This window comes from Neofelis nebulosa, chromosome 8 (genome assembly GCF_028018385.1).
Source record: "Neofelis nebulosa isolate mNeoNeb1 chromosome 8, mNeoNeb1.pri, whole genome shotgun sequence".
Lineage (NCBI taxonomy): Eukaryota > Metazoa > Chordata > Mammalia > Carnivora > Felidae > Neofelis > Neofelis nebulosa.
Genome location: NC_080789.1, coordinates 5809916 through 5825346, shown reverse-complemented (window position 1 = coordinate 5825346; position 15431 = coordinate 5809916). Strand labels below are relative to the sequence as shown.

The 15431-nt window shown below is 52.7% G+C and overlaps 1 protein-coding gene across 1 annotated transcript in view; it reads left to right on the top strand.

The window, feature by feature from the left end:
- The window catches only part of MPPED1 (metallophosphoesterase domain containing 1), a 74520-nt gene extending 68010 nt beyond the window's left edge, over window positions 1-6510 (top strand). Inside the window, exons 5-7 of the mRNA XM_058741093.1 lie at window positions 927-1042; window positions 2814-2927; window positions 4131-6510. Of these exons, the coding sequence (XP_058597076.1) occupies window positions 927-1042; window positions 2814-2927; window positions 4131-4249 (349 nt within the window). The 3' untranslated portion in view covers window positions 4250-6510. The remainder of the gene's footprint in view (window positions 1-926; window positions 1043-2813; window positions 2928-4130) is intronic.
- The last annotated feature ends 8921 nt before the right edge of the window (window positions 6511-15431 follow it).

Sequence of the window (15431 nt, the reverse complement as noted above, 5' to 3'; positions counted from 1 at the left end):
GGCTTCCAGGGCAAGGAGCTCACTGACTGATACACAGGGATGACAGTATCCTAGGTCCACGGGGAGGGACCCAGGTTACATGTTCACCGTGGAGCCAACCCAAGGGAATGACTTGTATCGCTCAGTCTACGTGTGACGTTGAGATTCCATTCTTTGGCCTAGGTCCCTCTGGCCTTGTCCTTAGAGCTGGGATGGAGTCAGCCTGGCTGGGAGCTTCAGGGGAAAGCAGGAACGAGCATCCTCCACTTGGAACCCGTTCTCTCTGGGTTGAGTCTCCCTCTGCCCCAACTGTGGGGGTGGGGGGGTGTCGGGAGAGCATTTTCCCGGGGAGGGGTAGGTGAGTGCGTTCTCTGTGAAATTTCCTCGGAAGGGCTTGGAACAAGAGGGGCCTTTGGCAGAAGCTGGTTCTTTTTAAACTTTCGTTTTTAAAAATGATATAAATAGGGGCGCCTGGGTGGCTCAGTCGGTTAAGCTGCCGACTTCAGCTCAGGTCACGATCTCGCGGTCCGTGAGTTCTATCCCCGAGTCGGGCTCTGTGCTGACCGCTCAGAGCCTGGAGCCTGCTTCGGATTCTGTGTCTCCCTCTCTCTCTGACCCTCCCCCGTTCATGCTCTGTCTCTCTCTGTCTCAAAAAGAAATAAACGTTAAAAATAAATAAATAAAAATGATATAAATAATATTTATTCATCGTAGAAAACCAGAAACTGTGTTGAAGGAAGGGAAAAGGGAAGAGAATGCTCGGGATATCGCACGGCCCACAAGTTGGTCAGGATTCTGACTAAGTACAGGCGATACCCATCTTTACTTTGGGTTTCTGGCATCGGGCCAGCCCCGAAGGTTCTTGGGAGCTGTGGCCTGCTTCCCCTTCCCGTGATCGCCCCACGCGCTCACTGGTCCCCTCCGAACTGCCTGTTCTTCTTCCGTAGGCAGCCCTGGTTTTACGGCTGGGGCTTTAACCTCCCGCGAGGCCAAGCGCTGCTTGAGAAATGGAACCTCATCCCCGAAGGCGTAGACATCCTGATAACCCACGGACCACCACTGGGTAAGAGTCAGCTGTCGCCTCCTCGGCTGGCCTGGCCAGCGGACGCAGAGGGTCGGGGTGTGGCCCGGCCTGGGCGCCGAGATCAGGGATCTGTCGGGCCTGTCGAGAGGAATCCCGGGTGAGCTCTGTTCTGAGTCTGAGCTGCCGTGGCGCTGGGGACAACTGCCCCCAGCGCCCCCCTTATTTCCCAAGCACCTACTATGTGCTGGGGGTTCCACTTGTTACCTCGCGACTCCTCACGGCCACCCAGGGAGGTCGGATCGCTGCCCGTTTTACGCATGGGGCTCATTGGAGCTTAGGGAGGTCAAAAGGCAGGGCTGGGGCCTTGACTCTCCAGACCTGGATCCTGGGGGCCGGATACCTTCAAGGTCGCTCTCTAGGCTTCGTCCTGTGCACCTCCCACCCCATCAGACACCTGGGGGGCCTCACCCCCACCCACCCCCACGGTCTCCAGGGCCTGTGGGTTCCACCCTCCACAGCTCCCCTCCCGGCCCCCACTGCCACCACCTTGGTCCGAGCTGATGTCACCACTCACCCACTCGTCCGGCCCTGTGTTAGTCTGCTAACCACCTCTGGGCCCCCTCTGGCTGCCCCACGAGGGGCTCTCTCAGGCCTCCCGTCCCCCTTTCCTCACACACACTTCCTGTCTGTCTGCACGCCCCTCCGATTCCACCTCTACAGCTCCACCACTGCCGTCCCCCCCCCCCCCCCCCCCCCGCCGGGTCCAGGCCAGCGTCTTCTGTCTCTTTGATGACTGCCACGACCTTCTCGCTGGTCCCCCAGCCCCGGAGTCTTGTCCCTTCCGCTCCAGTCTCCTCACAGCAGCAGGAGGGGGTTCTCTGAATCGGCAGCTATGCCGTGCTATCCCTCTACAGCCCTCCATAGCTCCCCTAGTCCTTAGAATGCTGTCCAAACTCCCAGCAGTCCGGCCGCTACCGGCCTCCTCTTCCTCCCGGTGCCTCCAAAGAACCTGCCATCACCCCTGCAGTGTGTGGGGCCGGGGCAGGTGACACTGGATGGGGCGGGCGACGCTGGACAGCGGGCCAGCCTGGGCGGTGCTCGCTAACCAGGGCCTGCAGGCTGCCGGGTAGAGGGGCACAGAATGGCCAGGCCGGAGGCACCCTTGTCTCCCTCCCTCTGTCTCTGTCTCTCTCTTTCTCTCTGTCTCCCTCTCCCTTTCTCTCCTTGCCTCTCTCTCCTTCCCTCCCTCCCTTCCTTTCCCTTTGTCTGTCTGTCTCCCTCCCTCCCTCCGTTATCCCCCCGGGCAGTGTCAGTTGCCAGTTGCCGCCTTCCTGATTGGGGACTCGGAGGATCCCCCTTCCCCTCCCCAGCATGCGCAAACCCGTCTCACCCACCCAGACAGCGAGGGGCCGAGGGGCCGAGAAGGACCCGAGCCGCTCGCTTGGAGTCATTAATTATTCTTCGTTTGTGCAGCCATGTGAGGATAATAAGCGGCCGCCATATGGGGCGGCTCCGGGAGGCCGGCGGCGTGGGCCACGCCGTGCGGAATGGGGTTCACGCTCGTGAGTCTGTGATGTTTGTTCGGGAAGGTTCCGACATGGAAACCTCGCTCCTGGTGCTGCCCCGCTGCCAGCCGGGGGGGTGGGGTGGGGTGGTGTGTGTGCCCTGGGGCCTCACCCGTCCCTTTCAGGCCTCGGTTTGCTCATCTCTGTAATGGGTGGATGCCGCCCTTGAGGCCGCTGGGGGCGGGGGCCGGGGGGGGGCCGGCCTCCGGGCCCCGTCATCGCCCTCCCGTTGTCTCCTCGCTCAGGCTTCCTGGACTGGGTCCCCAAGAAGATGCAGAGGGTGGGCTGCGTGGAGCTGCTCAACACGGTGCAGAGGCGCGTCCAGCCGCGGCTGCACGTCTTCGGCCACATCCACGAAGGTCGGTGGGGGGCGGGGGGAGGGAGGGGGGGGAGGGGGGGCCCCTCACCGGCCCTTTCCAGGGGCCGCCTCGTCCCCCTGCAGCCCCGTCACCTCCTCCCCGTCTCAGCCCTTGCTGACACGGGCTGTGCCAACATGCTGGCTCCCGCCGAGATGTTTGCATGAGGGGAAGACGGTTCCAAAATCTGGCGGGACTTAGGGGTGAGTTTGCTGACCGGGAGCCCCCGCCTCCAGCCCGCGAAGTCTTGGGGTCACGGGCTCTTGGGAGGAGCGGCCGTCGGATGGGGCACGGAGGACGGGTCAGGTTCGGCAGGTGCGCTGTGCGCGCCCTCAGGCTGGCGGCCCGGTCCTGTCGCCTACGTCCCTAGAGCCTGTGGAGGGCCGTCTGCTCGCCTGAGGCGCTCTGGCGCCCCCCTCGCCCCCCCCCCCCCACATGGACGTGGCGTTCTGGCTCTGTCCCCGGGGGGGGGGGAGGGGGCTGGGGGCACGCGTCGTGTCCACATCGTTGGGATGGCGGGGGACGGCCACTTCACCTGGAGGGGCGGCGGGCGGGGCGGCCGTGAGGTGACGGGTGAGGTCAGCCCCAGCCCCGGCTGCCCGCACGCCCGCACCCTACGCACGGCATCCGAGTTACCAGCTGGGCAGACCCCTCCTTTTGTTCCTCTCGAGCCCTCGTCCCACCTGTCCAAGGCCTCCCTGTCCACCCCACCCCCCACCCCCGCCAGAGAGCACACGGGCTCCCACGGGGCAGGGGGCCTGACGTGTTGTCCCCAGAGCCGTGTCTGCGTGGGGCCAGGGCCGCTGGGCCTCACAAGAGCCCGGTCCACATCAGATCGCTTTCCAGCCCAGAAGCAAACAAGCCTCAGCCCTTTCCCTGAGGGCCACGGCCGGGCGTTGTCAGAGGGCAGGAGAGAGCAGACCCCCCCTCCCCTGGGCCCGAGGAGCTCACTGGTGACGTGTATGGATTATTATCCCATGTAGTGCTCACAGCAGACTTGGAAGGAACATCTGTCTCCATCGCCTCCGTTTATAGACGAAGAGGCGAAGCCGGGTGTGGGGGGGGGGGGGGGTTGGCAGCTTGCCCCAGACCTGTTCAGCCCACCGTGGCCGAGCGCCCTCTGAGCACCACACCCACTGGACCCCCTCACTGCTCTGGGTCCTGGCCTTACCCCTCGGCCCTGACAGGCGTGTGCTTACTTTCCAGGGTACGGTGTCATGGCAGATGGGACGACCACCTATGTGAACGCGTCTGTGTGCACCGTGAACTACCAGCCTGTGAACCCGCCCATAGTCATTGACCTCCCCACACCCCGGAACTCCTGACTGCCCCTGCCTTCTCCGCCCTTCCTGCCCACATCAGCTATGTACGCCTGACCGAGAGCACGGACCCCCAACCACCCTTCCTTCCATGCAGACAACCTGTCTGGTCGAGGGGACCAGCCCAACGGATGGGTTGAGGCCTTGGAATGAAGAAAATCACCCCTGACTCTTCAGCCTCGGTCACCTGGAGCCAGGAGCCTGCGGGTCCCTGTCAGGGGTTCCGCACTCATTATTCTGCGTGTACATTCCCGCGTGTACCTTGTCAGAGGACCTAACGAGCTTGTGGTCCCGTCCCGCTCGGGAGTTGACGGCCTCTTCGTCCTTCTCAGTCGGACACCCTCGTGGGTTTGGGAAGCTGCTGCTTCTGGACGGATTTTGGAAGTTCTAGCACAAAAGCTCCCTCTAACCGAGGGTCTGTGTGGCTGCAAGCCCCAGGGCTGGGGGTGGGTGGGAGGTTTTGTAGCCGGGGTGCGAACAGCCCGCCCTCTCCTCCCGGGCTGGAGAGGAGACGGGCCTGCTTCACAGCCGAGGCCCTCGAGGGAGCGATCAGGGACGTCTCAGGAATTCGGACCGCACCCGGCCAGGCCAATAAGCCGTCTGCCTCGCCTTGTGGCCCTGCTTTCTTCCTGTGGGCATCTTTGCTGACTTGCACAGTGGCCTCAACCTCCAGGTACTTGCTCGGAGCCTGGATCTGGGGGGTCGGTTCTACAGAACGAGCCATGTCAGTGCCCAGGACCGGCTGGAGGGTTCCCGAGTCATGGACGGCCCCTGGTCCCGTGCTCCGCAGAGCTCAACAGGCTGGAGGCTCCTCTGCAGACTGAGGCCACGCTGCCGCGTGTATGTGCCCACGCGAGTGTGTGTGCACCTACACGCACACACACACACACACGCGCACTTCTTAACTCGATAAAGTGGATCCCGTGTTTCTCACTACTGTCCTTGAATGGGGTTCCATCCCTCGGTGCAATTTCCCGAGCACCCTTTGGGTTCTGTCTGGCGGGCCCACAGCTGAAGAAGGCTGAATGGTTCCCGGTCCTTGTCAGTGTCAGTCTGTCCTGTTAACGGGAGGGCGGCACGGTGGCGGAGGGGCCCTGGGCTCTGGCAGCTGCCCGCAGGGGGCTTCTCTTTTCTTTAAATTAGGCCTGGGGGGTTTGGGCTGAGTCTCGGAGGGAGAGGGAGCCAGCAGGGTCTCGTTAGGGTGAGGCCAGAGAGGCAGGGTCCCCGTGTGCAGGGTCAGATCCTGTCTTTATTTCCAGTTTTGATGTTTTGTCCATCCTGGCTATTTTTCTGAATCGATTTGGATTTTTAAAAGACGTTGGGTTCAATAGCATCACATTTATCTCTCTTGCCGAGCTTTTTGGGACCCCCCCCACCCCCGCCGCCTCGCGCCTCTGGGAGGAGGGCCTTACTCACCTCACCCCAGGCCCAGCCCTTCACAAGCCCTTTGCAGATACAATCTCATTTAATCCTCAGGCAGTCCGGCAAAGGTTAGCCCTGCTGGCCCCATTTTGGAGATGAGGAGATGGAGATCAGAGAGGTGAGGTCACTTGCCTGAGGGTGCACAGCTCAAAAGGGGCAGAGGCAGGCCTTGAGCCTTGGTCTCTGGCTTCATGACCCCTGCTTTGCCACCACCCAAAGCTCTACCCCTACAAGGCACTTATGTTTTAAGGGTCCGGTTCGGGACCCCTCCAGCTCGTTCCTCATAGAGACCCCCTGGGGCCCACAGAGGGATCCTGATCTCTGAGCCCAGCACCCGGCATCCCTGGAGACCACGACTCCTTCCTTACTCACGTGGGGCTCCCCACGGGGCATCGTCCACAACGGGAGCCTAGCAGCTCTGCCCTGACCGAGGCCGGCTGGGCTCCGTGGGGCACAGGACTTCGGGAGTCCGTTCGGGCAAGTGGTTCCTGGCAGCCGAGGATGTTTACAAGGTCTCTGGGGAAACCCCGGATGCATGACCCATGTGCACGCGTGGGGCGGAGAAGACACAAGGCCCTTTCAGACACCTCTACCGAATTTCTATGTGGACCAAGAACTATAAACTTGAAAAAAAATTTTTTTCCTAAGGTATCTTCAGAATATGGTGTATTTTTATGTGGAAAAGAAAAGTTATGAAGGCAGCTGTTACTTTGAAAGAAAATTCATTAAAAGTCCTTGAGGTATGAAAGACGATGGCGTGCTCCTCAATCATTTTGGCATAACTTGATTGTGGCTGTAATTTTTTTTGTCAAGCATGTCAGACAATAAAGTCTTTGTAAAAAGAAGGAGATGTCCACGTGGCGCCTCTTCCTGTGTGCGTCTTTGGGTGTCGTGTGAGGCACGTGGGGGAGGACTGGCATCCTCTCGGCCCGGTCCTGAGTCCTGGGCAGAGTTCAGAGGCCAAAGACCGTCCACACGGCAGCCGCAGGCATCCTTTTGCTTGCTCCAGTGTCCCCAGGGGCGGGCCAGTCTCAGGGGCGGTTGGCATGGGCCGTTCTGTGCCTTATCGTGTTCGTTTTGACTGATTCCTCAAAACAGAGGACCTCAGGATGGTCTTAGCTCTGGGCCCTTCCCGGAAGCAGTATGTCCAACCCAGTCCTTATCAAACCAAGGGTCCAGGTCTTGCCTAAGAAGAGCACTGACAGGTCTAATGACACCAGACACTGAGCTACCTAAGCTGTAAAAGTCCTGCCATTTCCTTCCATCCATCCATCCATCCATCCACACACCCATCCATCCATCCATGCACCCATCTGTCCATCCATCCAACCATCCACACATCCATCCATCCATCCGTCTGTCCATCTGTCCATCTGTCTATCCAGCCAGCCATCCACACATCCATCCATCCATCCGTCTGTCCATCTGTCCATCTGTCTATCCAGCCAGCCATCCACACATCCATCCATCCATCCACACATCCATCCATCCATACGCTCATCCATCCATCCATCCATCCACACATCCATCCATCCATTCATCCATCCACCAACCCACATACCCATTCATAGATCCATCCACCCAGGCCCACAAACCTTCACTGAGCACTTCCCATGGGCCTGACTCGGACTAGGGAGGTGGTGGTAGATTAAGGAGGTAGGATTTCTGAGGGATGGATGTGGGGGTGAGAGTGAGGGAGAGCCAAGGATGACAATGGATGTTGGCTGCCAGTCATGGAAGGGACAATGGGAGCTGGAGGGTTTGAGGAAGGACCTGAGTTCTTTCTGGGACTGGAGCCGGAAGTGCCCTTGGGATATGCAGGGGGAGGAGTTCAGTGGCTGGAGGGATAAATGGCCCTGGATGGAGAGGAGCCTCTGTGGAGATCTACATTTGTGGGTCACAACCACAGCCACGGGTCTGGAAGAGGCCTCCCAGAGGGGTGTGGGGAGGGCAAGAGGAGAAGCCTGGGGCCGACTTCTCAGCTTCTCCATGACCATTTCGTGTCCTCAGAATACCCCACCTGTAAACTGCCCCTCCACCGGGGCCTCAAAGGTTCCTGCAACAACTCCCCATCAGTGGGCAACGAGGAGCCACTTGACTCTGGGTAGTCTCGGCTGCTGTCCTTGGCCAATGTGAGTCCGAGCAGTGCTTCTGGGCATGAGGCAGGGAACCCTGTGGTGGCTGCTGCCTCCTGTAGGCCCTGCTCTAGTGCACGGGTCCCCGAGTTGTGCTGAGACTCCAGATGCAGCCGCTGCTGAGCCATGGGCTCCTGCTGCCCTCAGTGTAGACGGGTGCTGATTGGGCTTTGGACAAGTGGTGGAGGGGGGCCCACAGCAAGGGTGCCAGGGCCTCTAGCCCCTCGCCTCTTAGTGCTTCAGTACCTGGGGCTCATGCACACTTAGCCATTTTTGCCATACAAGATGGCGTCTCAGACAACCCTCTTGTTGTCCATGGGAGTCTAGTGGGCAAATGCAGCAAGCCGTCTCCCCTCCCGAAGTTCACTGTCCAGGAGAGACCCCTGCCCAAGCCCCCTGAGTAAACCAGTGGAGGTGACAAGCTCTACAGACAAGGGCTTCATCCCGTGCTCTCCCCTAATGCCACCCCCAGCTCCCCGCTGGGCCCGACCCTGCCTGGGGGCCCTCAGTCCTACCCTCCCATTGAAGGCGCAGACCGTGAAGATCTCCAAGATGTGGGAGTCGGACTCTGATGTCTGGAAGCTCGCGGTGTACTTTGGGAGGCTCATCTGATCCCAGAAAAGAAGGAGAAGCCTCAAGTCTTCCATGCTTGGGGCCCAGAGAGCAAAGAGGGGATGGGCTTGGGGCCCCCGAGGAAGAGCAAGCCCAGCGTACAGGGAGCTCAGGGAAAACTGTTCTGGAGGAAGGAACTGAGCTGGGCCCTGAACCATAGAATATGATTTTCCCATTTAAAAAAAAAACCCTTTTTATTTGGAAATAATTGTAGATTTACAGAAGAGTTGTGAGGTGGTGTCCCCTGGCGTGAACATCTTGTATAACTGTGATGCATTTACCAGAACCAAGGAATGAACGTTGATACGACACTATTAAACTATAATCTTGATTTGGATTCCAACAGTTTTTGATTAACGTCCTTTCTCTGTTCCAGAACCCAGTCCACACTACCACATCGCATATGGTTGTCATGTCTCTTTAGGGATGGTCTCTCAGTCTATTCTCGCTTTGCCTGACCTTGAAGGTTTTGAATACTGGCTGAATGCTCCGGAGAATGTCCATCAAGCTGGGTGGGCCTGGTGTTTTCTCATGATTAGTCTGGGGTTATGTATGGTGAAAATACAACAGAGCTGATGGGTCCTCAAGGCATCTTCTCTGGGGTAACATGATACGGCCGTGACTTATCACTGCTGATGTCAATCTTGAGCACACAGCGGAGGGGATGTCTGCTGGGTTTCTCCACCATAAAGATGCTAGCCTTCGTTTTCCATACTCTGTTAGAACTGAGACACCAGTCTGGCTCATGGTCAAGGGGAGGTGAATCGAGCTCTCCCTTCCAGAGGGAAGAGCAGCAAAGAATTTGAGGACACAGTTAAAATCACCACATCAATTAATAAATATTTGGGGGAGGTATTTTCAGGCCATGCAAATGTCTTATTTCTCCTTCAGATTTTGCCTGCTCATTTTAGCATCGGCTGTGGAGGGATCTTGTCTGGAACAATGATTACTGAGGTGCTCTCATGGTGATTTTCTAGTTCTTTCCTCAGACATTTCTTATTTGGAATTGTTCTGTAAGGATGGCTTGTCTCTTCTCTGCCATTTATTTTCTATCAGCACAGGCTCATGGTTATTTTATCCATTAGGTTAAAATCTAGTACGAGCATTATTTATTTTGTTGCTCAGATTGTTTTCATTTTGTCCACTGGGAGCTCTTTCAAGTTGGCTCCTGTGTTCTTTTCACATGTTCCTATCTTTCGTTTGCCTCGACTTCCTCGATTTCTAGCACTACCAGATGCTCCAAATCCATCTTGCATTTTCCTTGCCCCTGCCACAGAATCAGCCATTTCTCCAGAGAGTTCTAACTGCTTTTAGAAACTAAGATCTAGGTGGTAGATGTGCTAGCTGCTACTGGGGTATTTCTACTTCTAGGTCCTCACAGTGGACAGAATGAGGAAATGTATGTAGTATATTAACCCATCTATATGCTCATGTATCTCTCCAATATGTATATCTATATCCATCCATCCATCTTTCCATCCATCATCCATCTTTCTATCCATCTTTCCATCCATCCATCTATCCATCTATCTATCCATCCTTCTTTCCATCCAACCATCGATCCATCCATCCATCCATCCATCCTTCCATCCATCCAACCATCCATCCATCCATCCATCCATCCTTCCATCCTTCCATCCATCCATCCATCCATCCACCTACTCACCTATCATCTATTTATCTTAAAATAAGCATTAATTCACGCTGATACAGCAATGCACAATGCAGCATGCATAATTTATTCTTGCCTTTCACCTTGCTTATTTGTGACTTGTTCCTTTGACAAGGAGGAGCCCAGCTCCCATGTCTGCAATCATGTGTGTGTTCTATCCTAGTATACCCACAGAGCAGTTTCAGAACGGTTGATCTGTAGCCCCGTCAGAAACACAGTGACACGGTACAGGGTTCCCATAGAATCCTTTTCATCTTCAGTTTGACAATCGAAACTCTGTTTTCCAAGGGTAAATTGATCAGGTCCTTTCTCCCAACCCAGTTTGGTGAGGTAATGTCACACGCGGTGCAATTCAATTCCGCTGTTGCAGTCTGCATTATATCCTGAGATTCCCTGACATCCTGGTTGACTGTTTTAAATATGCATACTGCCAAGTCGCTCTTTGTCGTGTGTGGTTCTAAGGGTTTTCAGAAATGCAGAGTCAGGTATCCACCACCCCAGGACCCTGGGGAACAGTTCCATCACTCAAAAAATTCCCCTTGTTTGACCCCTTTTGAACCATACTGTTTTCCAAAATGGCCGCCTGTTTCCATAATCCCACTGGCAATGAGTGAATGTTCTTGCTGGTCCACATTCTCATCACAATTTGGTATTTGTTCATTTAAAAAATTTTGGCCCTTTGAGTAGGTGTGTCTTGTATTTCATTGTAGTTTCAATTTCCATTTCCCCAATGACTAATGACGTTGAGCATCTTTTTACGTGCTTATTTGCCATTCATGTACATTCTTTTCAGATTTTTTTGTCCTCTTCCTTAAAAACTGGGTTGTTTTGTTTTGTTTTGTTTTGTTTTCCTGTTTGTTTTAAATGTTCTTTATGCTCTGGATACAAGTCCTTTTTTTAAAAATTTTTTTTATGTTTATTTCTGAGACAGAGAGAGACAGAGCATGAGTGGGGGAGGGGCAGAGAGAGAGGGAGACACAGAATCCGAAGCAGGCTCCAGGCTCTGAGCTCTCAGCACAGAGCCCGATGTGGGGCTCGAACCCACGAACTGTGAGATCATGACCTGATCCGAAGTCAGACACTCAACCGACTGAGCCACCCAGGCGCCCCTGGATACAAGCCCTTAATTGAATATGTGACTCGCAAACCTTTTCTTCTAGTCTGTGGGTTGTCTTTTCATTATCTTCACAGTTTCTCAGAGCAAAAGTTTCTAATTGTGCTGAACTCCAATTTACCCATATTTTCTTTTAGGAGTTATGTTTTTGGTGTAGTATCTAAACACTCAGTGCCAGACTCAAGGTCCTACAGATTTTCTCTGATGTTTTCTTGTAGAAGGTATATAGTCTTTTGTTTTACATTCAGGTCTATGATGCATTTTCAGTTAATTTTGGTGTAAGGTGTGAGGTTTGTGGAAGTTTCATGTTTTTACATATGGATGTTCTTTCTCCATTGAATTGCCTCTGTGCATTTGTCAAAAATCAGTTGACTGTATTTGTCTGGGCATACTTCTGAGCTATTTTCTTCCACTGATCGCTATGTCTGTCCTGTTGCCAGTATCTTCTCTCTTGTGATGACTGTAACTTTATGGGTAAATCTTGAAATTGGATAGGGGCGCCTAGGTGGCGCAGTCGGTTAAGCGTCCGACTTCAGCCAGGTCACGATCTCGCGGTCCGTGAGTTCGAGCCCCGCGTCAGGCTCTGGGCTGATGGCTCGGAGCCTGGAGCCTGTTTCCGATTCTGTGTCTCCCTCTCTCTCTGCCCCTCCCCCGTTCATGCTCTGTCTCTCTCTGTCCCAAAAATAAATAAAAAAAAAAAAAAAAAAGAAATTGGATAGCGTAAGAGGTCCAGTTTTGTTCTTTTTCAGAATTAGTTTGGGCTCTTCTGGTTCCTTTACCTTTCCATGTACATCTTTTTTTTTTTTTCTTGAGAGAGAGGGTGCAAGTGAGTGAGGGGCAGAGAGGGAGAGAGAGAGAATTCCATGAGGAACAGAGAGAGAGGAGGGAGCGAGGGGGGCAGGGGAGAGAGAGGAGAAAGAGAGAGAATCCCATGAGGGACAGAGTGGGGGAGGGGGGGAGAGGGAGAAAGAATCCCGCAGAGTCCAAAGCAGAGCTTGAGCCCATCCGAAGAGGGGCTTGGGCTCACCCGATGTGAGGCTCAAACTCATGAACCGTGAGATCATGACCTGAGCCACAGTCAAATGCTTAACCAACTGAGCCCCCCAGGCGCCCTTCCATATACATTTTTGAATGAACTTGTTGACATATAAAACAGATCTTGTGGAGATATTGAGATTCTAAGGGATTTATAATGAAATTGGAGAGAAGTGATATTTTAACAATGGTGAGCCTCGTTTCATGAAAAACATTTCTCTCTCCATTTGTGTAGATCTTTGATTTCTTTCATCCATGTCCTACAGTTTTCATCATACAGATCCTTCACACATTTTGTTAGATTTATTTCTAAGTACTTCATTGGGGGGAATATTACAAATAGTACTGTTTTTAAAGTTTTAATTTCCTGTTGCTCACTGTGGGTACATAGGCATACGATTGACTTTTGCATAATGACTTTGTAATTCACTTAGCTTAGTTAGCCTTTTCGGTGGGTTCTTTGGAATTTCCTATTAGGCGATCATGTCATTTGCAACTAGAGACAATTTTATTTCTTCCTTTCCATTTTTGATTTTTCCTTTTAGTTTTTCTTGCTTTTGTGCACTGGCTAGGACTAGAAAGTATGATGTTGAATACGTGATGAGTGTTGGCTGTAGTTTTTGGTACATGTCTTTTACTCAGTTGAAGGAATTCCCTTCTGCTCTAGTTTGCTAAGAGTTGTCCCTATGAATCCATGCTGAATTTTGTCAAATGCTTTTTCTGCATTGAGATGATCCTGTGTTTGACACGATAGGTCTAAGTGCGGCTCTCCTTGAGAATCTGTCCTCTTGAGGGTTCACTGAACTTGGATACATAGATTCATATTTTCCTTCGAATTTGGGGAGTTTTTGGCTACTGTTTCTCCAACTATTCTTGCTGACACCTGCTTTCTCCTCTCCCTTTGGGCCTCCCATCGTGTTTATGCTGGTATGTCTGATGATACTCCACAGGTCTCTGAGGCTTTGTTCATTTTCCCTCTTTATTTTCTTCTTTCTGTTCTTCAGACTGGATGGTCTCAATTTACTTATCTTCAAGTTTCCTGATTATTTCTTTTGCATGCTCAAATCTGCTGTTAAGTTCCTCTAGTGAATTAAAAAATTTTTTTTTCAATGTTTATTTTTGAGAGAGAGAGCAGTGGAGGGGCACAGAGAGAGAGAGGGAAACACAGAATCCGAAGCAGGTTCCAGGCTCTGAGTTGTCAGCACAGAGCCCGACGTGGGGCTTGAACTCATGAACCGTGAGATCATGACCTGAGCTGAAGTCAGATGCTTAAATGACTGAGCCACCCAGGTGCCCCGCCTCCAGTGAATTTTTAGTATGTTATAGTTTTCAAACTCCAGAATTTCTATTTGATTATTTTTAATGCGTTAAATCTCTTTATTTAATACTTGTAATATTTTCAATCTGGTGAGATGTTATTCTGATATGCATCCCTTTAGCTATGTGAATATATTTAAAATAGTCAACGTAAAGATCTGTCTACTAAATCCAACATCTGGGCTTCCTCAGGGATAGTTTTGTTTATTTTTATTTTTGTTAAGTTTATTCATTTTGAGAGAGACAGAACAAGAGAGGGAGGGGCAGAGAGGAAGAGAAAGAAAATCCCAAGCAGGCTCTGCACTATCAGCACAGAGTACCGACATGGGGCTCGAACCCACGAAACGCAAGACCATGACCTGAGCCGAAACCAAGTCAGATGCTTAACAGACTGAGCCACCTAGGCGCCCCACCCTCGGGGACAGTTTTTATTGATTACTTTTGCCCCTGTGTATGGGCCATACTTTCTTCTTTTTATGTCTTGTGATTCATTGTTAAGCACTGGACATTTTAAATAACATAACGCGGCAACTTTGGAAATTAGATTCTAGCTCCCTCCAAAGGTTTGTTATTGTTGCCTGTTGTAGTTGTTGTTTGTTTCGTTACCTTTCTGAACTAATTCTGTAACGTCTATATTCTTTGTTCCTGTGTGGCCACTGAGGTCTCTTCTGTTAGCTTAGTGGTCAGCTAAACATTGGACAGAGATTCCCTTAAGCACTTGGAATCAGTGACTCAGACTTTGCTGACGAGCTCTGCGTGTATGCGGAGTCACATCTTCAACACGCAGCCAGGTAGCTGAAAACTCTGCCTTAGCTTTTATTTCCTGCTAGTGAGGGGCCTCAAGGTCACTCAAAGGTGCGAACATAGGTCCTTCTCACATCTTTTCTGAGCATGCGCGCATCCCTGGACATGTGCCAGCCCTGTGCACACACATGGCCTTCTAGAATGCCGAGGAAAATCTTGGGAACCTTTCAAAGTCTCTGTGAACATCTTATTTTTAAGTTTTCTTAAATTGGTTGGCCCAAGTTTATCCACTACCTCAAGCAGCCGCAAAGTTAAGATACTTGCTGGTAATTGTTTTTGACAAACGTGCCCTTTGGACTCTTGGGAAAAAGATTTTTTGTACCTGAGCGATCTCTGAGTTCAGTACAGACAGTCTCCCAGGGAATCACCAGGCGAATCAAATGTGACAACTCTTTGGGAATGAGGCTTTCAAAGTGTTCCGGCTCTATTCTACTCCCTTGGGGACCGCCACTGCACACGGAGAGGGTAGGCTGTTACTTTCCTGAGCCATCGTGGAGCTGGAGAATGGCTGACGGGACTAGAACAAGTTAAAATGTCACAAAGCTTGTTCTTTTTTTTTTTTTTTTTTTTCCTCTAAAACTCAGCTGCTTTTCTTGAATAAATGCTCCTTGGGTTCCTATGTAAATACTTGGTTAATGTCCAGAATTTTGAAAACGTTGATTCTGACGCTTTTTGTCCCCTGCGGACGTACTGCTGGCTAGCATGAATTTCTGCCTCTCCCCCAGGAACAGGGCCTTCTCTGTTCATGTGCTCCCTCACCCACACTGGGTTCCAGTTGGTGCCCTCGGGCTACAGCTTTGTCGTCCTTCTACACCTTACTTTTCCTGCTCCCTCTGAGCGACGAGAGGTGGGTTCGGGCAGTTTCTGCAGCGGCTGAGGCTCTCTTCTCCCAGCCGGCATCACTGGGGAAACAGGAGAGAAGCAGCATTCTCTGGATTCTCCCTGACTTCTGAGAGCTCCCGGTGACGTTTCCAAAGGATGCGCACGCCCCTGGGCCAACAGCCCCCAGAGACTTCACATCCTCAGGCTGGCCTTTAGCAACTCGTTAACATTTTCCAGCTGAATCCTCTTACTGGC